This window comes from Corvus brachyrhynchos, unplaced genomic scaffold, assembly GCF_000691975.1.
Source record: "Corvus brachyrhynchos isolate BGI_N302 unplaced genomic scaffold, ASM69197v1 scaffold115, whole genome shotgun sequence".
Taxonomy (NCBI): domain Eukaryota; kingdom Metazoa; phylum Chordata; class Aves; order Passeriformes; family Corvidae; genus Corvus; species Corvus brachyrhynchos.
Window position 1 is genome coordinate 16,723,614 of NW_008239553.1, and position 27,270 is coordinate 16,750,883.

Consider the following 27,270-nt stretch of genomic DNA (forward strand, 5'->3'; position numbering starts at 1 on the left):
CGAGATCAACAAAGCAGCGCTACAAAACGCATCAGTGCAATACACTGTGCACTGCTAGGAGGCATGTTTTAACATGTGAAAAGCTACCGAGAGTTCCATGTTGCTGAAAGTTTTAAGTGATTTTCTACAAGTCGTCTTTTTTTTTCGTTTTGTTTTTTTTTTTTTCCCCCTTGGAAATCTGCTTTCCTTCCCTTTCTAGAGCATAAAGAAGCTTGAATAAAGTTGCAGAGGAAGCGCTTGTCATCATTGCTCAGGAGTTTTGGTGAAGAGATGGCTACAGCAAAGAGCCTTAAACTGCTACACTTTCATATATAGCCTGTAGTTACTTGTCAGATTTCTCAAAGAAGCATAATCACTTGCCTTTGGAATTTACAGTTCCTGAAAGATGGTTTATTTTTGATGGATTTGTTAGATGTAACTTAAGAATAGAAAATGTTTGTTATATGCAATCTATGCATCTGAAATTTTTCCAGATAATCACATTTCTCTTGAAAGAGGTTTAGGCATAAAAGCCTTAAATGGTTGATAAGCATAGCTGTTAGAAAACATAATTTTGTTACTTGTAGTTAGCATAAGGTGAAATTAAGCAAGATACTAGTAAAATAAAGTTTGGGGATAGAATGTGCTGTAGAGATATTGTATCATTAACATGAAAATGTATGTATTTAACCTTTCTTTTTTCTTTTTTTTTTTCCTTGTGCAGTTAGCAAATAAATACTGGGCTCCACATGTGAAGAAAACATTGTCTTTTGATGTAAAGGTAATTAGTTCTACTGAAATTTTGTTGGGATGTAAAAGAATGAGAATCAACTGTTCCCTGATGTTCCAATGTCCAGTGTTGCTTATTTTATATGAGAGTATAGGAGACTGCTTGGAAGGTCAACAGTTGCTTGAGACACTGTAATTTATTATGTATGTGTAGTTTATAAATGTAGGCACTGTCAGGAAGGTGTGCTATAGCATGCAGTTATTTTGTGTGCTGTTTGTCCAGTTTATTTTGGCCAAGAATTTACAAGGGCAAAAGACTTTTGAGCATCTCCTTTGAGGTTAAAAGATGCTTGACAGGGTTCTACTTTTAGAAATCAAACAAGGATGAAAGTTGCAGGTATTACTGAACTGTGTTCTTTCTAAAAGCTTCTTTGGTGACTTCCATCAGACAACTTTATTGCCATTCTGGTGGATATGTGCATTTTGAATGTTTAAAATTCGGCATGGTGTGTTTGGTTTTGTGTACTGCAGGGTACTTAAGTGTTGAGTTTCTTCTCCTTGTGGATGTTTGCCTGAATCTCCCTGTTTAGCCTCCCTTTACTCAGTCTTTTTGTAGTATTTGTAATGGAATTTGTCTGTGATTGTTAGAACTAGGATGTACATAAACAGCTGAACTACATCTTTATGTCATGTGATGTCATAGAGTTCCTATTGCAACTGATAGTGAAGATTCTTTCCATTTTTTTGGAAAAACTTGTTAAAATTATTTAAATAGCAGTAAGCAGAGAGTAACTAACTCAGATAAGATGTCTTAATGCATTTTGAATCACTTTAGCGGGTATATGAAATTCTCCTAAAATTTTTTTGCTTAGGTCATTGAAGATGTATATACAAAAGAAATTGTCAGGTCAAAGTAAGTACACCAGTTCCTTTCTCTTATTTACCACCATTCCAACATTATCCATATTGGAGTTGTTTCTAATGTTTGATAGAATGCTTTAAAACTCATCTATATGTTGAAAGCAGATGAAAATTACTCAAGTGCATTTAAGTAATTTAATCATTATGGTATTTCAAAGTCTGAATGTGGTAACAAGAGAATTCCTAAACCCATAAACCTTAAACGTGATGGTTGGACTTGGTATTTTTCAGTCCCTTTACCTGGTAGTCTGTTGTCTTTTATGTTGGTTTTGTCGTGGTGGTTATAGAAGGCTGATCCTTTCTTTTGTCACTAAGGAATGCAAAGGAAAAAAAAAACTGTTGAGGAGTGCACTGCCTCTAGCTTCCTTCTCTGTTCTGGTTGCTGTTACCAGGTTCATGAAGGGAAAGCCTAGTTTCAATGAATTGAATTGTACTGTTAGATGGGGGAGGTGAATCCAAGATGCACTGCATTCTGCACCTTTGTGCACAGAAAAGAGTTGTAACTGTAGCTGAAGCTTTTTGGGGAAGATCAAGGGCTGCAGAGAATTCTCTGTATGAAGGCAATTAAGAATTTGTCATACAGAATCAAAGCAAACTTCTTTTTTCAGTCAGTCAGAAAAAATACCATTATGAACAGATTAAGTAGTAGTTTTCCAGGAGACACACTCAGCTTCTAGCAGTTTGTATCTTCAAGGCTATTGGAAGTGGTGTCTTCATATTTAAAAGACCTACATGAATTCCTTTAAAATGTGAATTTAATTGCTTAATGAACATCTATGAGCCTTAGCTTCCACAGTGTTAGAGCAGTTGCTTCTACATTCAATTGCTATTGCATGGAAATGTCAGGACAGAAACAATTCCTGAGTGTTTCTACAAGTTTCCTTATGTAATGAAATAGGGGAAAATATAGCTATTTTCCATGCAGCTGTGTGTGGGACGCTTTCTTTCCTGTGTTAATTGATTACTTTTTCCTTTTTAGGTTTGCGATTAGAAAGATAATGCTTCTTGAATTCAGGTAAGCTGATGGGAGAGGAATTTGGAGTTACTTGTTCATAGGAACCTGTAAAGATGAGAAGCAAATGCAGGGCAGTAAGACAGTTTGAAGGTAGTGTACTCATTCATACTTCATGAGGCCTTGAATTGTGTACTGAGGAAAATTAAGTGAGGAGAGCTTCATTTAAAGAGGAAATAATTCCATAAATGTAAGTTACGTCTCAGAGTGTCTTGTTTTATGATTCTCAATTTCTAGTCTAAGTGGAGCACTGAGAAAGAGAGTATGAATGAAAGAAGCGATGAACTTGGGTCTGTAATTTGGAATGTGCCATTAAGCCTTAAATCAGAACTCACTGAAATCAGAGAAGTTTTTGGATTAAGTCTCTTACTATGAGTCTAAAAATGAATTGTGCTGCAGCAGCGTCGTTAACATTTTCTTGTCTTGAAAAGAAATGGAAATCTGTTTAAACAGTTTAAAACTACAGACTTTCCTGGGAGAACTTTTAGAGTATGTCTGAAATGATGTAAATAAGTATTTGCAATATGCACGTATTTAAAAACACAGTATTTTATGTTCTGTTTGGCCATTTTATCTCTCAAACCTGAAGAACAAATACAATGAGATGTTTTTTGCTTGAGGTAGATTCTTTGTTTCAAAAAGGCTCAAGTCCATAAGTTAGTACCAGTAACTACAAAAGGACAAACTTCCCTTGGTTTTCTGCTTCTCAATTAGAAAAGGTGCGGAAGAGAAAACGTAAATTATGGTTTAGGGTTTGACGCTAACAGTGGCATGCAATGGACTTCTGGAATTTGTATGTCAGCAGTAGCACGGAGTTAGAGGTTCCTGTCCTTTCTGTGAAGATTCTTAATGTCATCAGCCTCTCATGTAACTGTAGTACTTTCTGGTCTATAGCCACATCTGCTGCCATTTGTCCTGTAACTAATTTTCTCTCCTTTCTTTGCTGTTCCCTACCCTTTCCCCACTTTGTCTGTTAAGCTCTTCTGTGTTTACCTTTGTGAGATTTTCCTGTCCTTCATTCTTGCTCATGAATGTTTATCTCACTTGGGGAATAATAGTATTTTTATTAAAACATATTAAAGTCTACTAGAATTCTAGGTGAAATGTTCTGTGGAGTTCTGTGGGTTTTTGGGGGATGTTTCCTCTTCCATTGCCAAATCCAAGCACCACCATCTCTGGCACTTGCCTTTTCTGAAACTATTGAATTACCTTACTGTACACACACAAGAGTTAGCTGGAAAAAATAAATAGGTAAAACTGAGCTGTCTCATGAGGGTCTAAATGAGTGTTAGAGCAGGCATTGAGAGGAAGGAATGGATGAGCAGCTTGTTTAGGAGGAAACAAAACTTTCTGGTGGCAGTTGATAAAATAGCACAGGGTGCGAGACTGGATTTAGGGATTGCCTGCTCAGATGTAGCTGTCTTGCACAGGAAATTAAAGGAGAGAGACAGTCCAAATAGCCTCTCATCTCTTAAGATCTAGTATCAAGAGTTTCATCTGTGAGTAATGGACAATACTAAAGAAGAAGAAATGCTCATTGCAAGGAAGCTGCAATGTTCCAGTGTCCAGCAATCTTTTTCACCTTGAAAATATTTAACCACGCCCTTAATATTCAAAGCTTTATTTTAGTTGCACAGTATGCACTGTTTTTATTGCCTTTATATGATTAGAAGCATGAAAGATGATGTCTAGATGATTCCTAAATTTTCACAAGAAAGATTATTTAGTAATACAGATACAGTTTTACAGTAGTTTTCCTTTGCATCTTATGCTTGGAAATGCTGAATATGACATTCTTTAGACAACTGAAATTTTTTCTTTTTTATTCTTTTGGAAAATCAACATGAATTTGTGTTACGAAATGATATGGACCTGTGGCTGCTTCTTGCACTTGAAAACCTGCTGGTGAATTTGTCTTCCTGATAAAAAACTCATTTGCCTCTTGTAGCAGTTACTGAGTCTAACAAGTTTTGCTTCAGTGACCTAGAGGAGAGGTAACTTGAGGAACTACTCACAAACTATGAAGATGGCTTTCAGGAGAAGGAGGGAAAAAAAAAACCTTGTGGATAACTGCTCTTTTAAATGAGTGACAGATTATGTGGGTGGCTGCAACTAATGAAATACTCTTTATCTCTTCACAGTCAGTACCTTGAAAATTACCTATGGATGAATTATTCTCCAGAGGTGTCCAGTAAGGCATATTTAATGTCAATCTGCTGTATGGTGAATGAGAAGTTCAGAGAGAATGTCCCTGCGTGGGAGGTAACTGATTCAATTGCAGCTAGAATTGACTTTGATCTGCAAGTTGCAGCTTTTACAGTGTGCTCACTTACAGTGACAGGAGGTAGAAGAGCTTGTAGTGTTAAAAGGAAATGGTGCCTCCGCTGGAATATCTCATATGGTGTTTTAAACTTCGTGTTCTTTTTTGGAGAAAGGAATGGACAGGTGAAAAATTTCTTGATTCCTTCTGGTGTGGAAGTCCTTGGTTGTGCTCTGAGATGCTGAACATTATCACCAGCATTTGCTTTTTTTGGCATTGGACAGAAGTTGGGTATTTACAGAGAAGTCCTTGCTCTAATATTGAAAGAAAAAAAGGATTTATGTATCTGTACATATAAAAGGGCACCACTGGAAGTCTAACGTACTACCCAATAATATCTTGCTTAAAGCATGGGAACACAGTTTTCTACCTTTTTTGCTTTATACTAAAATAATGTCTTCCTCTTCTTTTGTGTATATTGTTTGGTTGATTTTTTTGTTTGGGGCTATTTTTTTTGTAGGAATAGGTTTAGAAATTACTTGATGTTTCTACAAACAATCCAAGTTTCACAGGCTGCCTCAACACCATGGCCCTAGTTGTACATTGTATGCAGGCATTATTTCAGAAGCACACTTACTTCAATACGTGTGCCATTACTTGAGTGCTGGCAAAGCACAAAGGATTAATAACTTGCTCGTATGTGCTTTTCTTCTGTCATCTGTACTAGATACAAAATGACAGGTGCACGTTATGTTCCATGCAGCTTAGTTAAATTTGGTTTTGGTACATGACTGCCCTTGTAAAGGAACTGTTTTATCTTGGTGATTATTTGGTAGCTAAATGGAAGTTCCAGGACTATAATTGATTTCTGGTGGCTTTTACCGGTTCACTTTTTGCAGATCACCTAGAGCTGCCATAGTTTTGGCCAAAACCTACCTCTTATCTTCTGCGTGGGACATTTTACAGTACTTCTGTGCAGTCACTTGTTGAACATTCTCACAAGATTTCACTCGTGCTTCTTGGTCAGTTTGTCCTGCACATCACGTGTTAGACTATGCAGAAGGTATAAGGGGAGGATCCCTTGTCAGGATGATATCATTAGTCTGTTTTGCTTGTGCTGCCTGGTCAGAATAAATGAAAATGAGAAAAAGTAATCCCTTCTTTTATAGATTTAAATGGATTTAGAGAACTTAAGCTATGTTATGTAAATGAAGATTGAAATTATTTGTATCAACCAGACTCAAAATTACCTTCCTCTTCTATTCCTAGACATTCAAAAAAAGGCCAGAACACTTTCCTTTCTTTTTCAAATGCATACTGGAGGCATCGTTGGTTGAAAATGAGAGTGAGTACTCTCTGCATGAACAGACAGTCCTGCTGCTTTTCCTTGATCACTGCTTCAATAGTTTGGTATGTTAAAAGCAGCTGTAATGTTTCCAGTGTGTTTATGCTGTTCTGTGTTCATAGCAGTTTAGTTTGAGCAATTTCTTCTTACAAGGCAGATGAAGCAAAATTCCAATTTAAGGAAAAGACAGTACTGGAGGGCTTTAACTCTCTGTTTTGACTCTTGCTTTAGCTTTCTCATCACGTTTGCTGTTCTCTGACTTAAGGTCATAGATGAGACTTGAAACTGGAGGATTGGCAGTTAGACAATTTAAAGACAGGATTTAATATACATTTTTGTATTGTATTAAAATTTGTTTTATATTAAAAATGATACTTTAAAATTTATGTATTTATGTTTGAAAAGGTGCTTTACATTTAAAAGCAGATTAGTTACTACTGTGCTCTTTTTAGTCTGCCTAGGAAATAGCACAAAAATTATTTCCATTACCTATTGAGAAACATGGTGGGGCTTTTATCACTTTTGAAACCAGGTTTAAATACAATTTTTATCTGCAGTTCTCCTGAGTTAATTTTAAGAAAGCATTGGACCAATTTGTGTTCTCAATCTATAGTTAAAACAGAGTTAAAGATCCTAAATAGCAAGCAGGAAGAATAATTTACAATTACCTGTTATATGATGCAGTGCTCTCTAACCTCTCTTGCTATTGGGCTTTTTCTTACTTACATTGCACATGGGATGTATTATTGGGTCAGCACAAATAAAAAAATTATCTTTCAGACAAAACAACTTAGAAAGTGTATTACTTGATTTTGGGATTAGGAGTGATTATGGGAGCCAGTAATCATCTTGAGCTTTATGTGTATAGTTTATTGAGGTAGTGTTTTTCTGTAGTGGCCATGGTACAATGCATCTTCATTTTAAATAGTTTGATAGTGACTACAGAATCGTTCTTGTGGAGCACATTTCTAATACAACAAGGTAGGGAAGCCAGTGGAAATGTGCCTGTAAAAGCACACTTTTTAGAAGCTGTCCTTCTCTGTGAAAGGCAGATTGGAATAATCACAGTAGTGTTCTAGGGGAAGAGCACTGAAGTTTGAAGTTTCAGAATGCTGAGAATGGAGTATTTGTCCATGAAGACAAGTATACTTAAGATGTTAATTGAAATTTTTCATTAGTTCAGGAAAGAAGGAAACCTTGTGGATCCAAATCACAGGCAGAACTGGGGAGAGCACATTTGAACTGACATGGAGAAAATTATTTGTTTCAGAGAATGGGAAGAGTGTAGAAAAAGTGAGAGAAACTTGATAAATTCAGGGCTATGAGAGAGAAAGAATAGATTAAAAACAAGAAGAGAAAGCATGGTAGGAAAGCTGAGTTCAAGAATAAGAAATGACTGAAGAAGGAACATCAGTTCTCAGCAGCTTTTGTGCTAAAAATACTTGAATGGATAGGACCCCTGGTGAAGTATTAAGAACTGACAGACTCTATGAAAAGAACCTAAAACACAAAGGTGTTAGTCTGTAGTGCAGTTTCCTGTTAGGAAATTGTGAAATCTAATAGAACCATATAAATATTTTTGTCAGATGGTGATGTAAATTGATGTATTTTGTAAGACAGGCATATCAGAAAACATAAGAATGTTTTAAAAATTTTTTTCATCTGTAACTTTCTAACAGGAAGTGGATTTGATCAGAGGTCAGGTGCAGCAGCTCATTTCCTTACCAATGTGGATGGCTCTACAACCTGTAAGCATAACACTGTTAACTGGCAGAGCAGTTTTCTAGGCATTATCCAAGTCGCGTAAAGTAAATTCTTATGGAATACTGTTAAGGAACTCTTACAGCATTGCTCTAATATTTATTGCATTGAAAAATTATATTTTGGTGTGCTTTGTTAAATTCTTTCTTGTTTGTTGCAAATTTCCATATGTTTTGTGTAATTTTTCATAAAAATGAGCTTTGTTGTTTATAATTTCTTCAAGCTGTAATTTGTAGACAAGGCCAGGAGGTCACAGAGAGGCAGTGGAGTTGACATCTAGTCATGGCTGGACTCTCTAGCATTATTACATTTTTGTTTTACAGTGATACTTACTGAGAATAGCCAGACTGCTCTTTATTTCAGTTTGTTATATATTTTTTCTTTTTTAATAAAAAGACTGGACTGTATTTTTATCTCATGGAAACAAGGCTTCTTGGTGACTGAATAACATTTTAACATTTCAGAATCGACTGGAACAAGAGTTGAAAAAGACACCAAAACTAAGAAAATTCTGGAATCTAATTAAGAAAAATGATGCAAAAATGGATGAAGAGTCAAGAATGCAGTATGTTACAGAAACCTTTTTTCCTTAATGCATTCATTGTGTTTCAGCTAAAATAAATTGTTTCAATTAAAAAAGTGGTTTTTAGCAATCCTGTGGCAAGTAAGGATTAATCATATATGGGCCTCCTGGAAGCTGTTTAGTTTTTCAGTAGTCTTTATGAAAAGTACTATTTAGAACTTTATATTTTATTTGATCAGTGAATTTGTGGTATCAAATCTTAGAGCTACAATATTCATGTAGCTGCTCACTTTTTTTCATGACCATTAACAAATGTATAGGTATACAGCTTATGCAAGTATTTCAAGAAATCTGTGTCTATCTCACCAAATTAAATGTTCCAATGCCTTTGTGTTGCATTGTGGTAAGGTGTAGGAGGAGACATACTTCTCTTTGACACAGTAGGAAGCATGGGTTGTTAATCAGTTTCTGTGCCTAATAATTTTAATCTGTCTGCCTGAGTGCAGAGAGAAAAGTTATAATCTAAACAATTTAGGTGTGTTTCAAAGCAACCTACTACCATTATATAAATTTTGAAGCAGCTAACTTTGTATTAGTGAAAGCTACAATATACTTCTAGTCTGCATTTAGGGTGTATTAATTCTATTGTCATATGTCCAATTTTAGAGCATATCGAGAAAGAAGATTTCTTTCACAGCTCATTCAGAAATTCATTTCTGTTCTAAAGTCAATACCTGTCTCAGGTAACTGTGATTCTTACGTTACTTTGTTATCTGGTAATCTGTTGCTGAAGCAGCTAGTCCTCAGGATATCAGCCTGAGGCTGAGGACCTTACTCAGTTGGGGCTTGTAGTGAAATCTGTGCTTGTCTGCATGGATCTCACATCAAAATTAATATTCAAATCTGTATATACTTTGAAGATGAAACAGCAAAAAACTACTTTAAACTTCCTTCTGTTCAGTATGTACTTAGTAAAAACATTATTTCTGAGAACTGATATCTTTATTGTGTGCTTAGAGCCTTAAAGCATTAAAGCATTTCATACATACTTAGATGCCATGTTAAATAGGTGGTATAAATGCATATCATAAGGCTCTGTCTGTTCATACCGTTGATTTACAGTAAGAACAAAAGCCTAAGTGAAGTAAAATTCTGTAAAATTTGATTGTTCTTGACTCATTGTGACAAGCAAAATTGTCTGCTTGCCTGATTTAGAAAGGAAAAAAGTGCTTGTAGAGGAAGGTGTTAGCCTTTTAACAGAAAAGGGTTATTATGCTCTAAGCACAGCACAGTTTGGGTGAAATCAGTTCCCGGAGTTTTGTTTTTGCTGTTAAACTCTTAGCAAACTTCAGCTCTTACCTGAGCCGTAAGGGTAAATTTTGTGTAATGTGGCTTCCTCAGAAAGGATACCTATCCTATGTTTTCTAATTATGCTAGACCTGTTTTTGGGAATGTGTGAATTACTTGGGCCACATTTACTTCAACAGTTCTTTGGGGGCTGTAAGAATTAGATAGTTGTTAAAGGAGACTTAGTGTGTGTTTTGACATGCTTGTAAAGGCCCCTTAGTAGTCACCACTTTGACCTTTGAATATGGTCAAAGCCTTTTGCACACATCTTGTTTACAGCTTTTAAAAATATATTTTTCAGTACATGGCATTAGAAGTTCTTAATAAGCATAGTGGGCCAATGATACTTCATGGAAGTGAGCATTTTTGCCTGTTACATTCAAGGTTTTTCAACGTTGATAAAGTCACTCCTGAGATTCTGATTCTATTAATACTTCTATTTCTATTTTGAATATAAGAAAGGATTGTTTTAGAAAGAGAAGAATGTTTTGATTAGCTTTTAACAAGATTAAAATTAATACCATTATATTTGTAGCATTTAATTTTTAAAGAATTTTGCTAGTGTAAATGTATTGTGATGAGAATCAATTTTAGATTTTTAATTTTTTTTATCTAGGTCCTATTTCTATGGACAAAGTTCATTATTGTGAGAGGTTTATTGAACTCATGCTAGACCTTGAGGTAAGTTATTAAATTGATTCAGCCAGTTTCCAGGTGTACTTTTCTAGGGTTTAAGTGCATAAAGTAATTATTACAGTCTTATTCCAAATAGGAGGTGGTTATGTCACAGCTGTGCACATGGTTGTTTAATAGTGATTTTCCATCTGTAAATAGGAGGTTGTAGCATTGCATCCATATTGGGAACTGGCCAGCAATGTTGATAAGCCACATGAATTCTTAGACAAAGCTAGGATCCTAAAGTGTTCAGTGAAGGGGATTTAATTGGAATAGTGGTAATAATACTGGGAATTTCTGAAAATGTGTGATGATTTAATCTGGTAGGAATAATTCAGAATTATTCTTCCCAGTGCATAACAGATCACTTAAAGTGTCTTTTGTGTTACTGGGTTAAATCCCAGAAAGCAGCACTAGTTCTGAAATGCAAGCTATTGCCTTTTGACTAGAGTTCATTGTTTTGAAGTACCAGGTCTGGTGAGCTGCAGTTTGTTACAGAGTAATGAGGAGTGGAGCAAGGTTTTGTGAAATTTTTCAGCAGATACCAGGGAAGTGAGACAATTTTAAGCACCCCAGTATCAGTATTAAATGTAAAAGACATTCATTTACAATTTCTTTTGTGAGTAATTATTTATTTAGAGTAACTTCAGATTCAGAAGGCATTCTGAAATAAGACAGAGTTTTCTGAAAGAGTATCACAGGGAACTTTAACATGGCTTTATGGTGAATTTCTGCAGGCTAACTCTGTTAAATTGCTTAAGTAGTCTGTGCTTGTAGTTGAAATAGAATGAATAAATTAGAGCTTGCTGTCTTATGCATGTAATATACTCTGATAAGAGAAAATAGGTTGGAAGGTGAACTGAAGTCTGTCTGACTTAGTCAGAATGTTCAGAAGCAGCACGTTTAATATTGGTTCTCTCTAGGTACTACAGAAGGGTTAGAATTCAGACAGGTTATAAGTCTGTTTAAGTGACTGGAACAAGCAAATGAGAAATTAGCTGTAAATCCAAGTATTTTTGCCTATGTAGCATGTACTGTGTTAATGGGCCCTTCTTGTGTTGAACCCTTTTTCAGAATATTACTGTTTCATATTAAAGTGCTTACACTGCCATCAGAACTGGTAATTTGGTAATTTGAAAGTAATGATTGAATGGAGAGTTCTTACGGTTTTATGAGTTTGTTTTTGTAATTATTGTGCAGAACAATCAACATTTTCTACTTTTATTTTCTCATCTTAGTTCTGAGCATCGTGCTGATGCATTTTGGCTTTCTAAATTCCGTCTGTAGAGAACAACTAATTTTTCTCTTAAATTGTTGTGGTCTATTACTGTACGCTGTTCAACAGTTGCTACATACAGCAGTTTAAGCTATTTACATTCAGAAGAAAAGATCTCTGTTTTGTTGTTATTGAAGATTTGAAAAATACTTGAGTATTTTATTTCTATTTAGAAGAAACAGTTGGCAATTGTGAGGAAGACAAGCTTAAAATTCATTAAAGTAGTGTAGAAAACAGACATTTAAAACAATGCAGAAGGAGTTTGACATATCATTTGTAGCACACAATCATTATGTAGACACTTAGTAGTAGAATAACTAGTTTATTTAATTTCCTTTTTTCCTGGCAGGGTAAATTCTCACTAATGGCAAGTTCATGCCATGTTCCCAGTTACGTAAAGGACTGTGTTCATAGCAGCTTACCTGCATAAACCCAGTGTCTTGGCATACCTAAATGCTGCTTTAATACCTCTGTTAGGGTATTAGATATGCAAATAACTGCTGCAATCTATTTTAATATGCCTTCTTGAAATGGAAAATTCTGAGAAGCCAGGATTTCTTGCCTTTTTGAAGAGTTGCTTGTATTAACGTGAGGTTATTTACCACAGGCTTTGCTTCCCACACGGCGCTGGTTTAATACAGTGTTGGATGACTCCCATCTTGTTGTTCACTGTTACCTGTCTAGTCTCGCTAAAAGAGAGAAAGAGGGTCATCTCTTCTGCCAGGTGAGATACAAAGTTTTTGAAAAGAACTTTCTTGTTCCCTTTGTTTCTGAATGCTGCAGTTGTTCTGCTTTTTATTTGTTTGTTAAAGATAGGCTTTTTCTTTGGATGCAAACTACATGTTTATTTAATATTTCACACAGTAGTTCTTTCTTACGTGTACCTGTGTGACTGCTCTTACATTTCATGGAATCATAGGATGGCTTAGGTTGGAATGGACCTTAAAGATCATCCATTTCCAAGCCCCCTGCCATGGACAGGGACACCTTCTACTAGACCAGCTTACTCAGAGTTCTGTCCAGCCTGGTCATGTACACCTCCAGGGATGGGCCATCCACAGTCTCTGTGGGCAACCAGTTCCACTGCCTCACCACCCTCACAGTAAAAAATTTCATCCTGCTATCTAATCTAAACCTGCCCTCCTTCAGTTTAAGCCCATTTCCTCTGGTCCTATTACTACATGTCCTGTGAATAGTCCTTATCCATCCTTCTTGTAGCTCCCTTTAGGTACTGTAAAGGCTGTTGTAAGGTCTCCCTGGAGCCTTCTCTTCTCCAGGCTGAACAGTCTTAACTCTCAGCCAGTTGTTACAGAAGAGGTGCTCTAGTCTTATAGTAAGCTCCTCTGGAGATTTTCCAACAAGTCCACGGGGTTTTTTTGTGTTGGAAACCCCAGGGCTGGACATGGTACTCCAGATGGGGTCTCACAAAAGCAGAGTAATATTTCTGCTTCTGTTTTTGAGAAGTTCTTAAAAGTACAAGCTAGAAAGCAGTGCGGCTTCTGGCATGCTTTACCACACACATAGCAGAAGTTGTCACCACTGCATTCTTCTCTTGTTCATTTTGACTTCACACTGTTCTGCAGTGCAGCTGTTTCTCACTCCTGTCCTTCAGGTTACTCACTCATAGCTAGTATATTGTTTTCTTACAGCAGGATCTGAAGATCTGTCCCCTTTCCTGCATGTCAGCTGCTTTTCCTGCTGCTTGCTGTCCCCCATTTCTGGCATTTGTTCATTTTCTCTGAGGGTCAGTATTGATGGAACACAAAGCCAGCAGCACATCTGAATAATTTTCTTCCTCCAAGTTAAATAATCCCATTGAAAGGTAGGATGAATTTCAGAGCTGCCATCAGAGAGGGCAGAAGGCTGCAGGACCTCTCCCTTTTGGTAGCAGCAAGCCGTAAGTTGGGTTCAGTGACAGCCTCTGTCTAAGATCACCTTACTGTGATTCATTTCAGTTTCAAGTACTGGTATATCAAGAAACCATATTGCTTGTGGACTATACTGCAATTTTGCTGGCTTGCAGATGAAATACCTGACAAATTCTTTTGTGCATCAGCCATGTATAAAATGTAGATACCACTACTTAGTCCATTTCTTCTAGGACTTTGAGGAGTTTTTTTTGTGCATTTGTCCTCTTAAATTGTGGTTTTGTTTGTGTTTGGGTGTCTCTTATTGTTAATCTACTAATTTAGATTGATGATGTCTCAGCTTTTAGATATGCTCAAATTCTACACTGGCTTTGAAATCAATGATCAGACTGGAAATGCTTTGACAGAGAATGAGATGACCACAATTCACTATGACAGAATTACTTCTCTACAGGTAAGTAGAGGATAAAGTGCTTAGGAGAGACAGAGGGATTGGTTTTGCTGTTCTAGTCTAATTTGCATCTGGAATAGGCATGAGGTTGTTTCCTAAATGAAACCCCTTATTTTCCCTGTTGAGTTACAGAAAAAGCTTTAGCTTGACTGCCTGTACCATACTGAAGACATGTAGCACCTCAGTGTGGCAGATGTGACTATGAGGAAATAATATGCTCTAGCAAAACATCAGCATTTTGGACCTTGTGTTACCAAAAATAATGGTTCCTGTTAAGTCTGTTAAGAAGGGAAAGCAGGATGCTGTAGGACCCTGTGGTGATGCAGTAGGTGGCAGCATTTCCTCAAGATCACTGTGCACATGTGCCAGCAGTGGTCCCTTGTACGAAAGAGACAAAGTAAATTCACACATGCTTGTTAGAATTGTTCCCATCAGTTTTAACAGAACAGTTCAAGGAAGCATGGTTAAGTTAAACTTGTTCCTTGCCTTTCTTAGTTGCTGCAAAGCTACCTATCTGCTCCCTTATGTTTTATTTTAATGACAACAAATGCTGGTAGAAGGGTGTATAAGAAAGATACTGTGTCAGAAGTCCAGGATAACAAATAGATGGTGTTAAGAAAAATGGAGATTTAATCTGGCTTGTATTTCTATTCTGGTAGGGTTCATGGAATAGTGCATGTTATAAATCAGAAGAAGCTATGCTTTTTTCTAAATATTTAAACTGTTATTAAATTGTTTCATTAATGTGCTTACATCTAGTTTTCATGCATGGGTCTTTTGTAGAGAGCAGCATTTGCACATTTCCCAGAGTTATATGACTTTGCACTCTCAAATGTAGCTGCAGTAGATACCCGTGATGCACTGGTGAAGTTATTTGGACCTCTTAGGTAAGTTACCAAATTGAAACTGAAATTCTTGGTTCTCAGTATGATTAAATTTAACAAATTTCCAGCCCTTTTTCTTCCTGACTTCTCATGTGCGTTCTCACGTGGCTTACCAGTTCCTTCTGACTTGTCACAGTGCCTTTACATATGCTAAAATAGGGAGACAGGGAGAGTTTGTGTTCACTAGAAGTGACAGATAACTTTATTTTTCTTTTATTCTTATGAATGTAAGAAAGTATTAATTTTCTGTAAAATAAGTTAGCTGCTTACAGCAGTTGTAGCAGTAATTAACTTGTAGTAGTTAACCTCTAATTTATTTATTTTTTTTTACTCTGTTCTGTAGAAGAACTACAACAGAAATCATGAAAGCATGCCACTGTACTAACTGTACTATATTGTAGATGCTGTGAGTAAAGGATAGCAGTATGGTATTTTGACAGTGTGTGCTTTGTTGTTTGGTTCTGTGTCAGGTCTTGAAACAATAAAAAATATTCATCCCTTGCCATGTTTGTTGTAGGTGTGGGGTTCAGCTTACACCTTCTGCACAAACTTCACTTAAAAGACCGACCCGTAATTGTTTGTCTCTGGTCAAAAGAGACAGCTGGAATTTTCTTTAGGGAAAAAGAAGCTGCCGTGCGTGCTGTCTCTGGTTTCAGTGTGACAGGGGCTTTTCTTTGAGGAAAAAGAAGCTGCCGTGCGTGCTGTCTCTCTCTGGTTTCAGTGTGACAGGGGCTTTTCTTTGTCCTTTCGCTGTGCAGCTCCAACGTTCTCCACCAGGTGGCGTCGTACCTGTGCCTGCTGCCGCCCCTGGCCGAGGGCGAGGACACGAGCCACGACAAGGAGTTCCTGCTGGAATTGCTGGTAAAGACAGGCTTCGTGCTGCTGGTGCTTCTTCTGTTGGAAGCTCAAGGCATAGCTACATCCAGCGACTACAGTGCAGTAAAGTAGCCATTTAGGATGTTTTGCTGAACTACCTATGAACCACATCCGTGTTATAGCAGTAATTGGCATATACTAAGATGGGGTTTAAAACCATATAAATTATTTGAAAATGCCTATTCGTAATTGTAGTTTCCTTGAGAAACTAATGTGTGGGTTTTTTGGTGTAATTGTAAAGGTCAATAAGGAGAGTCTTGGCAATGGTTTTGAGTTCTTCTGAAAAAGTTTTTGTTCTTAATTCAGGAACCTTTTTTGTCTCATTTAAAAACAAAAAAATTGCTAAAGTAGATCTAGATATTCAGTACCTACTTGGGCCTCAAACCAATTTGAAATATTGTTTGATGCATGCTGTGTTTTTTTGGATATTCAAGGTATACCAATATTACTGTAGCCTTTTAATCTGATGTCAGTATTAGAATAGCATAGCTGTTTCTTAAAATCTCTTTCATAAGCATGTTTTGTGGTTGTTGATTTCTTGAAAAGCTGTTCATGTAGTTTTCTAAGGTTAAGAGGCCTATGGATGCCATGGAAAGATACTTGTTCAGATAACATATCATAGTATTGGATAGATTTTTTTGTGTCCCAAAGAGGAAACTAAAGACTGTTACTGAATGAGCACTGTTAGTTAGATACTGACCATATGTTTAATGGAAAGTAAAATAAGTTTTATTTGAAGTTGATTGTCTGCTGAGCCTTGACTGAAAATTTTCAGTTCTGTTGTGCCATTTTTGGTCTGCTGAATAGCCAGATGATTGTTTGATTCTAGTACTCTGACCAGTGGTTGGATTATGTGTTTGTTCATCTTCTGATGTCACTGTGTGCGTTTAGTTATATTAAAATTTTTAATTAAAAAATATTGATGGAGAAAGTGCAAGTGACCACCAGTAGTCTTATGAATTAATGTCTATGTTTCAAAAACATCTCTGTTGTTCCTTTTTGACTTAGAGAAGTTTGGAATGCTTCCTTTCTTTAGGTTTCCCGTCATGAGCGACGAATATCTCAAATTCAGCAACTCAACCAGATGCCTCTGTATCCCACAGAGAAGATTATTTGGGATGAAAATATTGTACCAACTGAATATTACTCTGGAGAAGGTATGATTAGTAGTTCAGCAAATGTTGAACAGAACAGTAAATGCTGCGATAAAAAAAGGAGTTCTGTTGTATTATGTTTATTCTGTCCAAGAAACTTACACACGGTACTTTGGCATCTTTCAGTATCTTAGAGTGAGATCAAGGGGGCTTTTTCAATTATGAATCAGGAACTCTTGAGATTAAATTGTTGGCAAATACATAGTGGATTTAAAGAAAAATCCAAAAATCTATTTTTACACAAAGGTGTTTATTTGCTTCTGGATAGCAGATGTGCTGTACTACCAGGTGAGGCACAGGTAAGGTGAAAAAGGTTGGAAACAGCAGAAGAAAAGCTGTTGTCCATGCTTTGCGCTGAATTATGTTCAAGAAAGCCTTTCTAAATAGGAGAGGGGGGAAGGGTGGTAATGGGAGGAAATTAACACTACTTTTCTAACTTCAGTTTCAGGGTAAAAGTACATGCAGTCACTGAAAGGTGGCTACTTTGAGAACCTAATGTGCTCATGATCAAGGAAGCAAACTGCTGGTATTGTAAACAGGAAACGTGTAATTTTAAGGTTTGCAATAAACAGCATGTGTATTTTTGTCTAGCTACTGTTAAAAACTGTTGTTTTAATATAGATCATGAGAAATTTTATTAGAAATGTGAAAAATTTAATTTGGAATGTGGAAATTTCAAATAGCAACGCTTATCTACAAAGATTAGTATAAAGTTTGTTTTGGGTTTCAGCAGTGAGTATTCCATACCCTTCTCCATGTAGTTTTGATTTAGAGGGGTTTTTTTGTGTAGGTATAAGCTGTAAGTTCAGCTGCTTAGCGTAAATCAGTCATTTTGGATAAATTCTCTGTGAAACAAGTATTAATGAAAGAGATGACCACTTTAGATAGGCAGGGTTAGAGGCAACAAAGGATCTTTTTCTGAACAAGATATGATACAAAGGTCATCTAGAGATCTGCCCAAGAAGAGGAAAAGGTATTTTTCTTTAGTGTGATGCAATTAGTTAAAAGCTGATTCAAATTCTTGTAAAGGCCTGCTGATGATGTTTAATCCTTAAAAAAAAGGCAACAAAGAAGAGACTGCACTTCCCCAAAAAAACCCCAAACCAAAATAAAGTAAAAAACCCTAAACCAGGGAGATTGCTGTAATTTCTAGGAAATTAATATATAAACCAAGTCTTTTTTTTTAATTTTCTTTTTTGTTTCAGTGAACAGCACATAGGTTGTTCTAATGCTCTGAAACATTCAGGTTCTTAAATGCAGGTCAAGGCAGCTTTACTGTCGTTCATCCTGGATTGGGAGGCTGAGTTCTGTGTGCTGTGTGGTTATGTTTGATTAGCCAAATATATTAATGGCAATATATGGGTTACAGTGGGGGAGGGAAGGGGGGGCAGGAGGAGAAAGTAGCTCATCATACCTGTTTTGTGACTTTTTAATAATGCATTAAAGAAATTCTGTTCTTGATGAAATGTAATTTTGTTAAGTAACACTGGTTGCTAGTGGAAACATTTCCGCCTGTGTTGAATGCTTTTGCAGTTAGGATATTGATGGTGCTGTTGTGAAGTATTTCTTTTGCTGTCAGACTGTTACAAGTATTTTTTTCTATTTTGCTTCTCTTAGTTTAGTTTGCACCTTTTCTTTTTAATCTCCATGTATTCTCCTGCCGTGGTTTCAAACAAGACAGTGTTGGTTTTGTGGTCTTTAAGGGGTTTTTTTGTGTTCTTAAAAGTAGCTAAATTAGCTTGGTCTAAAACTTATGTAAGAGTAATTTAACCCAAGAAGGATAGGAGTATTGTTTCTATTTTCTTTTAGAAAATGAGGGAAGAAGAACACCTCTCTGATAAATACTGTGCAGCCTTAAAGAGGTGTTGCTTCACACCCTGCCCTTTGTGCATATGTGCATATGACTAGCTTTACAGGACAAGGGTTTCTTATTTGGTGTTGGGAAATGTGTTAAAGTATTTTATCACCATCAGGCTTTCCAGAATAGAAATTACTGTGTTCTGCTGCCTTTCTTCACTGCTGGTGTATTAGTGCATGTGAAAGTCAGTGTGTAGTACCTATACCAGAGAAAGGTTTCAACAATAATATTGCAAGTTTCAAAAGCAAGATGATTTCACAGATCTTAAACATAGGTGTCAAACCGGAATAGTAGTCCAGTAATGTTATAATTTACAGGAATTTTAATTATGGAAAATTTGCATCTAAGACTATCTTAAAATAGTGGAAGAGGCTTTAGGACCTGTCTAGGAGTTCTAATACTTCTTATGTAGTAAGATCTAATCTTCCTATGTTTTTCATTCTCATTTAAAAAACAAACCAGTAACAGAAACTTTAGAGTTGTGTATTAAAATTTGATTTCTTGACTTAAACCTTTTTTCTACATTAATGGTTTTCATGGCATCTAATAAACATAAAGCATGGGAATTGGGAAATTGTTGGATGCTGCATGTTTTTTATTAGTTCATGAGCCTTTTTCATCATTATGTAATGCTAACTTAATTGTTGCATTTCCAAAGACCATTACTTTGCTCTGCATTTGATTTTAATAAACTCAATTTTGTTGTAGTCTGAATACACTCATGGATTTAATATTTAAGAAGTTCACCATATTACTGCTAGAAGGATGAAAATCCCTTCAATCTTGTGCAGGTTCCTTTAGATAGAACCTGAAAAATACATGTTTTTTAGAGGTACATATTGATAAAAGGGGTAGTTTTTAGAATCTCCAAGGACAACAGCCGTGGCAGTTGTACAGTAAAGTGTGTACGTATGTATGAATTCCTAGAAACAGTATATTAATTCTTTTTTGTTGTTGTTTATCCCTCAAATACCTCTTCCTTTCTACCCTTAAATGCTTAGGCTGTCTGGCACTCCCCAAGCTGAATCTGCAGTTTCTGACTCTCCATGACTACCTGCTGAGGAACTTCAATCTTTTCCGCTTGGAGTCTACCTATGAGATCAGACAGGACATCGAAGATAGTGTCAGTCGGATGAAACCATGGTAATGCTTACTAACTGGTGCAAACCAGTCAGTTCACTTCTAATCAAAGTGTATTTGAGAACCAAAAACTGATACTGTGTGTATACTAAGTACATAGTACCAAATGTGTTTAAAATTGTTATGTAGATACCCTGCTTCATACTTACTCCTTCCTTCCGTAAGGTGTTGCCATCCCAAGGGGTGATATTTTAAGGGTTTGTGGATATGTATCCCTGTAGGTATGTTAAAGGCAGTATTTTGGGTGCTAACAAACAGCCTTTGTTGTGTTAAGATGGATGAGTTAGCTCTCCATGCGTACTAAGCCTTGGCTGACGTTACAAAGTATGTAAACGTCACCAGCTTTGGTTTGTGAGAGATGTTGCTGAGTATTCTTGAATTTGCCATCTGCCACATTTTAATCCTCTTTAGATTTAAAGGGTTTATTTGGTGTGATATCTTTTATACTCAGTAGTTGCTTTTTGTTATCTTTCCTTTTTCTTCTGTCTCTGTGAGGTTTTTTTTATAATGCTAGCATAAGTTGCCTTTGTTTTTTGAAATATAAGTCAGTTCATGTTATGCCTTGATTCTAAAATGCAGGATTACGTGAATCTAATTCACTAGCACATATAGTTAAGAATTCTACTTTTGTCTTAAAAATTACTGTGTGATAAATTTTTTCACAGTTTAAAAAATAATTGAATCTGTTATCAGATAATGACTAACAAAACTTTGGGGTTTATTTCTTAGGTTATCAGAATATGGAGGTGTGGTCTTTGGTGGATGGGCTAGGATGGCACAACCCATTGTCTCTTTCACAGTGGTGGAGGTGGCCAAGCCCAACATTGGTGAAAACTGGCCCATGCGAGTAAGAGCAGATGTTACAATTAATTTGAATGTCCGAGATAACATCAAAGATGAATGGGAAGGTACTTAACATTCTTTGAAATAAAGTGCTCAAAATAGGTGCTCATAAAATACATCTGGGTGTAATCTTATTTGTAAGAAAAGGGGTTTTTAATCCAAGATACAGATTTGTCAATCCTAATACACTGCTCAGAAGTCAGTTCCTCAAATTCCAGGTTTAATACGTTTATATTTTCCTAAAGTGAAGATTGAAATTACTAAAGTACTTAGATGTTCATTGGGAACAGAATGTTTATTCCTTCAGACTGATGTCATTCGGTGACCAAGTGTAAAATTCTGTCCTTTACAGGGTCTGTGGAAAGTTAACTTAGCATTTTAAATAATGTGTATGCTAAAAATGTCATATTGAAAAGTATGGGGAATGTGATATCTGTCTCATACACAAGTGGAGAGGAGAGGTTTTTATTTAATTTAAACCAGTGCACTTTAGTAGTTTTCAGTATGTTTGAATGTTACGAAGTGCTGACTGTACCAAATGCTGTTTCTTATAAGTATCCACAGGCAACACTTCTCTTGCTTGGGGATTTGAACTTTAGTTGACCGTGTTGGCAAGTGACATAGAAGCATGCACTTGTATTATCAGGAAATGTCACTCCTTTCTCTTTTGTTAGAGAAGCCTGATAAATGTGCTGGAGCTGCGTAGTGTGATTACAGGTCACGTAGCACAGATGCTAAAGCTGGACTGTGTGATAAATAAGCAGATACAAGTTTGGGACTGTAGATTTCTGTTAAAGTAGAAAATCTAGAAGGATAGCAGAGAATTCACTATACTGAAGGTATCTATATAGTGGTGCACCTAGCTGTTTAAATACTAAAGCAGTCTGCGATTTTTAAAAAAAATGTTTTAAGTCAACACTGAGATGAAGAACTCATGAGTGATCGCCTGACATAACGGGATCTTGGTGAAACTGCCTTCTGTTGGATAATATCTGGTGCATAATGAGAAAGTAATTGTCTCATGAAAAATACAGCATATTTTCTGAATTTTGAAGGTGTCTTAGATCTCTGAGAATCTGGAGGTATAGTGGGGAAAAGGTTTATTGTTCAGAATTATGTTAGTGAACTGGAGAAGCAGCATTTTAAAAGTAGGATGTAGTTCAACAGGGATCATTATTAAGCAAGAACAAGTCACTGTACACATGCATTTTGGGGGAATAACTTACCAGGCAGTACCTCTGCAGAGTGGAAAGATCAGAGGTCATCATTGCTCACAAGTGAATGTGACTCCCCAACATTGTGTTAGTGCTGAGGGAAAAAGGAAAAACCTCAAGTTACATTGGAATTTATAAACTGGAATGTAACGCAGTAAACAAGTAACTTGGTTAAGTGACCTTTTACCCTATTAAACAGATAACTTGGTTTAAGGTTTTGTGCCCAGTTCTAGGCACTGCGCTTAACTTGTTGTAAAAAAAAGAAAAAAAATTAGTTGGAGGTTTGTCCGGAAGAAGTCAATGAGAATGAGAGATTAATGCCAGACTTCTTTAGAGATGAGTGAAAATAACTAGGTTGTGTAACTGGAGTAGGATTATTGGGAGAATAATAACCTTGAAATAAATATGTTTGTTCTTAAGAAAAAAGTATTCAGTTTCTACTTTTTAAATTTGGTATTATATCACAATGGCCTATGGTTTTGTATTCTCTTAAGTTCAAGGCATATTTTGAAACAAAACAAATCATACTCTATCCAAGTGGGGTTTTATTTAAAAGAAATTTTAGTGCATTCTGTTGTATATATGTTATGGAATTGATAAGGAAAATGCCTTTCAGTCAAATCACTGACTGTTCCTTTTGGGGCTCAGGTCTGCGGAAGCATGATGTCTGCTTTTTGATCACGGTGCGTCCCATGCAACCCTATGGCACCAAGTTTGACCGACGACAGCCTTTTGTTGAGCAGACTGGGCTGGTGTATGTCAGAGGCTGTGAAATTCAGGGCATGCTGGATGAGAAAGGGCGTGTTATTGAAGAAGGTATGATATACCAAAACTTGTTCAAAAGATTTATCTTTTCTTTCCCTCTCTATTTTTTATTTTTAACAGCCTAACTGATAATTTTCCTCTCTTTTAAGGAATGCTCATTGAATTAGATACATACTTGGAGAATACCAAACCAGTTCCATAACCAGCCTGAGAATGGTTAACTAGTTTCCTCTGGTAAAATCTCATGTAGCTGTATTAATTAAATAAATCCAGTACGTTGTGTTAAGGAATAAAATAGATTATATTCAAAAACTATTAGAATAGTGCAATGAAGATGTTTCTCTTGCTACGCAAAAATTAGTTTCATTGTATAAACTAATTTCATTTGAGGAACAATTATGGATCACTTATTTGAATGATAATTTGCTTTTGGCACTGAGTCAAATTCTAATCCTGCCGTTTCATTACGGACAGGTCCTGAACCCAAACCAAGACTTAAAGGTGATTGCAGAACATACAGAGTATTTCTGGACCCAAACCAGTATCAGCAGGACATGACCAATACAATACAAAATGGAGCAGAAGATGTTTATGAGACATTTAATATAATAATGAGAAGAAAACCGAAAGAAAACAATTTCAAGGTAAGATACTTGCTCCTTGACTCTTAGGTAAGAGTAAGTCTGAATATGCTGTCACTACTGAGACTTTTTTATTTTAGATGCATGTAGTTAGGCTTTTTAGGTGGCAGAGTTTAGGCTTTCCCTTCAGGAACCTAGAGCTTGTCATCTGGTGATAACTTTCCCCTGCAGATAACTCTTAAACTGAAAACCAGAACACTGCTACTTTGTTTGAGTACACAATAAAACATTAGTTTATAATTTCAGTCTTCTAACAGGAAGCCTACAGATTTGGACTTTTGGGATAAGAGAGTATGTGGAGCATTTTTGTTACCTTATGTAATAGCGAACTGTAAGAAAAGGAATAAACCAGTTAAAATGTGAAAATCAGAGGAATCTATTAGCTTTTGGGAGGGTCACTGGATCAATTTCTTGTTGGGCATGGGAGTGTGTCAGATTGAGAGCAGCCCAGCTGGGAAGCTCTTGGAGGTTCTGGTGGATGACAAGCTTGATGTGAGCCAACAGTCTGCACTCACAGCCCAGAAATCAGCTGCATCCTGGTTTGCATCAAAAGCGGGGTGCCCAAGAGGTCACAGGAGATGCTTGTTCCCCTCTCACTCTGCTCTGGTAAGACCTCACGTGGAGTTCTGCATCCAGCTCTGTGCTCCCCTACACAAGAAAGACCTGTTGGAGCAAGTCCAGAAGAGGGACATAAAGATGATCAGAGGGATGGAGCACCTCTCTTATGAGGAAAGCCTGAGAGAGTTAGAGTTGTTTAGCCTGGAGAAGAGAAGGCTCTAGGGAGATCTGACTGCACCCTTTCAATAAGGGGCCTTATAAGAAGGATGAGGACAAACTTTCTACTGGTAATAGTACAAGGGGTAATGTTTATAAGCTAAAAGATGGTAGATGCAGACTCAATATAAGAAAGAAATATTTTATGATGAGGATGGTGAAATGCTGAAACAGGTTGCCCAGAGAGGTGGTAGATGCCCCACCCCTGGAAATTTTCAAGGTCAGGTTGGACAGGGCTCTGAGAAACCTGGTCTGGTTGAAGATGGCCCTGCTCATTGCAGGGTGGGTGGACTGTATGGGCTTTAAAGGTTCCATTCAGCCAAAACCATTATATGATTCAGCTTTAGCAGTGCTGAGCAGAAAAGAAGGAGCCACTTCTCTTGACCTGCTGGGGAATTCCTGCAGTAGCACAAGCACTACTGATGGCCCTTTTCACTGTGAGGGTGCATAATTTTGTACACCTAAAAATATTTCTTATTCAGTTTCTTTGCTCTTTAGACCTCTGAATCTTTAATTTTCCTTGAGTTTTCCATTATGAAAATGCAACATGAATGAAAAACTAGATTTCTTTTGCTGCCTTAAAATCATGCACTGCATAATTGAAGTGATTTTCATTTTAAAGGATTCTGTAGCAAGTTCTGTGTAAATGGATAAAAAGGTAGGCAGGAAGACTTGGATGTTTTTTCTTTCTGTATCTAGGAAGATGCCCCTTGTGTGTGGAGCAGTAGCTTACAGCCTGCATAGACCATTGTGGTGCCATCCACCTGTGGGTTGGTATACTCAAAGTACTTCATAGAGAGTCCTTTATAAATACATTAAAAAGAACCGCCACAGATTGTTTATGTTGTGTGTCTGTGGCAGGTTCCTTTCACAGTGTAAATACAAATGCCCTCTGCCAAAGCCTCCTGATGAACAAGCATGTAGACGTGTTTTCTCATTCACTGCACTTCTGTGTAGCAAGAAGGAAAGTCCTGCAGTCAGTGCTTAAGTTTGCTCGGCATTGCTGTTAAATGTTAGTGTAGCTTTCAAATTTGTACTGTGTTCTTGCAGTTAATTTACAGGTAAATCCCAATGCAAACCATTCTATGTTGGCATTTAGTAAAGTCTCATTCATTCATTTTCCAAGACAATCTAAGGTATTTCCATATTTATCACATTGCTACCAGTTTAGGTGCATGCATTCCATGTCACTTTCAAACCTTTCTACTTCAGCTGAATGAAAGAAAACAAGATGATGCTGTGATTAGTGCAGACAGTGTATGGAGCAGATAGAAGGCAGCTTGAAGTTTAAAGCTGAGCTTGTAGGAGAGAAGACAAGAGAACTCTTATGCAGTCCTTGTAAATTAAGAAGATGAGACAGCAGAGAAAGTGCAAATGCAATGTGTTTGCTGGAGGTGTCACCATCGCGTCACTACAATTGGTCAGCAGTGTTAGCTCTTACAAGAGCGAATCTTACTATTTTTATGTGCATAGAAATTACTTTTTGAAAAGCTGAAGCAAAGTTTTTGTGATGTAGAAGCAGCACATTAGCTGTTAGGAACATATTTTTTTGCTTCCTCTTAGAAACTGATCACTAGATTTAGAAATACTATCTGAAAAAGTGACGTTGTCTGATTTCTTTGTGCTTTTCTTAGCACAAACATATTATGCTGTGCTTAATACACGTTTAAGCCAGAAGTACTTGTTCTAGATTTGCAACAAAAATACAAAAAATTCATAGTTAATGTGGGACTCGTCCATCCATGCATCTCTGAAGTAATTGCAGGACCTTCAGGCTTCAGAAGTGCTAAGATGCCTTCAACTTCATAGCTTTACATGGCTGTCACAGAATCCACAGCATGATTGCGATTGGAAGGAACAGATTCAGAGAATGGTTGAGGTTAGAGGGACCTTTGGAGATGATTCAGTCCAAGGTCTGTTTAAAGCAGAGTCAGCTAGAGCAAGTTGCTCAAGATCTTGTCACTTTGTACAGTTGGAATTGGATATGTCCAGTGACGGACACTACATAACCAGTCTAGACAATCTGTTACTGTGTTGTATTGCTGCTGCAGTAAAAACATTTTGATGTATTTAGGTGGAAGTATCTCAATTTGTGTCCATTGCCCCTTGTCCTTTCACAGGGCACTACTGAGTCTCATTCTGCTGACCTTACTTCCTCCCATTATTTTTTTTTTATACAAATGGATACAATTCTCCACTGCCCCTTGAGATTTGTATTCCTGAGGCTAAGCAATCCCAGCTCTCTCAGCCTCTCATACAACAGATTCTCCAATCCCTTAATCATTTTAGTGGTTCTTTGCTGGACTCATTCCAGTATGTCTGCCTCTTGTCCTGAGGAGCCCAGCACTGGACACAGCACTCCAGATGTTGTCTCACCCATGTGAGTAGTGGGGAAGAACCAGGACCTTAATAGAGGTTGACAAAGCATGGATGATGATCACATTAACTGCTTCCTTGAATGATACCACACAAGCTAGAAAAGGACAGAGAATCCTACCCTTTGGAGATGGATATGTAAATATAGATTATCAGAATAAAATTCTGTACTTTGATTTGACTGACTTTCTTTTACAAGATTGGTGTTTGGAAGTTCTATTGTATTCTAGTGTGGACTGCTGATGTACTGTGCCATCCATTCGTATCCATGTTTGGTGGCATGGTAGGTCAGAGGATCTGGAAATCAGTGCAGGTCTGGTATCCTGTGTGTTCCTGCTGCTGCTGAAGAGCAGATACATGCTGTCCAAATGCCAAGTTTCAAGTGAGATGGTTGTTGAAGACTTGCCACTAAAGTAGCCCTTTAACAGGAAGGCTAAAGTTCATCTACATCTTGGTTAAAAAGCACACCCTCTGTGCAAGTCTAGGGTCTGGAGCATTGATGTTTTCACAAGAGGGGAAAGGAGAGAAGACTGACATAACTACAGATTATTAGATAAATTAATTTGTGGGTGAAGAGCAAATGCTTGACAGGAAGCTT

At 36.9% G+C, this 27,270-nt stretch overlaps 1 protein-coding gene across 1 annotated transcript in view; it reads left to right on the forward strand.

The window, feature by feature from the left end:
* The first annotated feature begins 634 nt into the window (after positions 1 to 634).
* The window catches only part of AQR (aquarius intron-binding spliceosomal factor), a 51,091-nt gene continuing 24,455 nt past the window's right edge, over positions 635 to 27,270 (forward strand). Inside the window, exons 1-18 of the mRNA XM_008639743.2 lie at positions 635 to 760; positions 1,581 to 1,621; positions 2,609 to 2,644; positions 4,783 to 4,903; positions 6,171 to 6,311; positions 7,926 to 7,994; positions 8,472 to 8,572; positions 9,197 to 9,273; positions 10,494 to 10,558; positions 12,436 to 12,552; positions 14,037 to 14,150; positions 14,931 to 15,034; positions 15,790 to 15,892; positions 16,944 to 17,064; positions 19,921 to 20,062; positions 20,789 to 20,967; positions 22,765 to 22,932; positions 23,356 to 23,525. Of these exons, the coding sequence (XP_008637965.2) occupies positions 650 to 760; positions 1,581 to 1,621; positions 2,609 to 2,644; positions 4,783 to 4,903; positions 6,171 to 6,311; positions 7,926 to 7,994; positions 8,472 to 8,572; positions 9,197 to 9,273; positions 10,494 to 10,558; positions 12,436 to 12,552; positions 14,037 to 14,150; positions 14,931 to 15,034; positions 15,790 to 15,892; positions 16,944 to 17,064; positions 19,921 to 20,062; positions 20,789 to 20,967; positions 22,765 to 22,932; positions 23,356 to 23,525 (1,980 nt within the window). The 5' untranslated portion in view covers positions 635 to 649. The remainder of the gene's footprint in view (positions 761 to 1,580; positions 1,622 to 2,608; positions 2,645 to 4,782; positions 4,904 to 6,170; positions 6,312 to 7,925; positions 7,995 to 8,471; positions 8,573 to 9,196; positions 9,274 to 10,493; positions 10,559 to 12,435; positions 12,553 to 14,036; positions 14,151 to 14,930; positions 15,035 to 15,789; positions 15,893 to 16,943; positions 17,065 to 19,920; positions 20,063 to 20,788; positions 20,968 to 22,764; positions 22,933 to 23,355; positions 23,526 to 27,270) is intronic.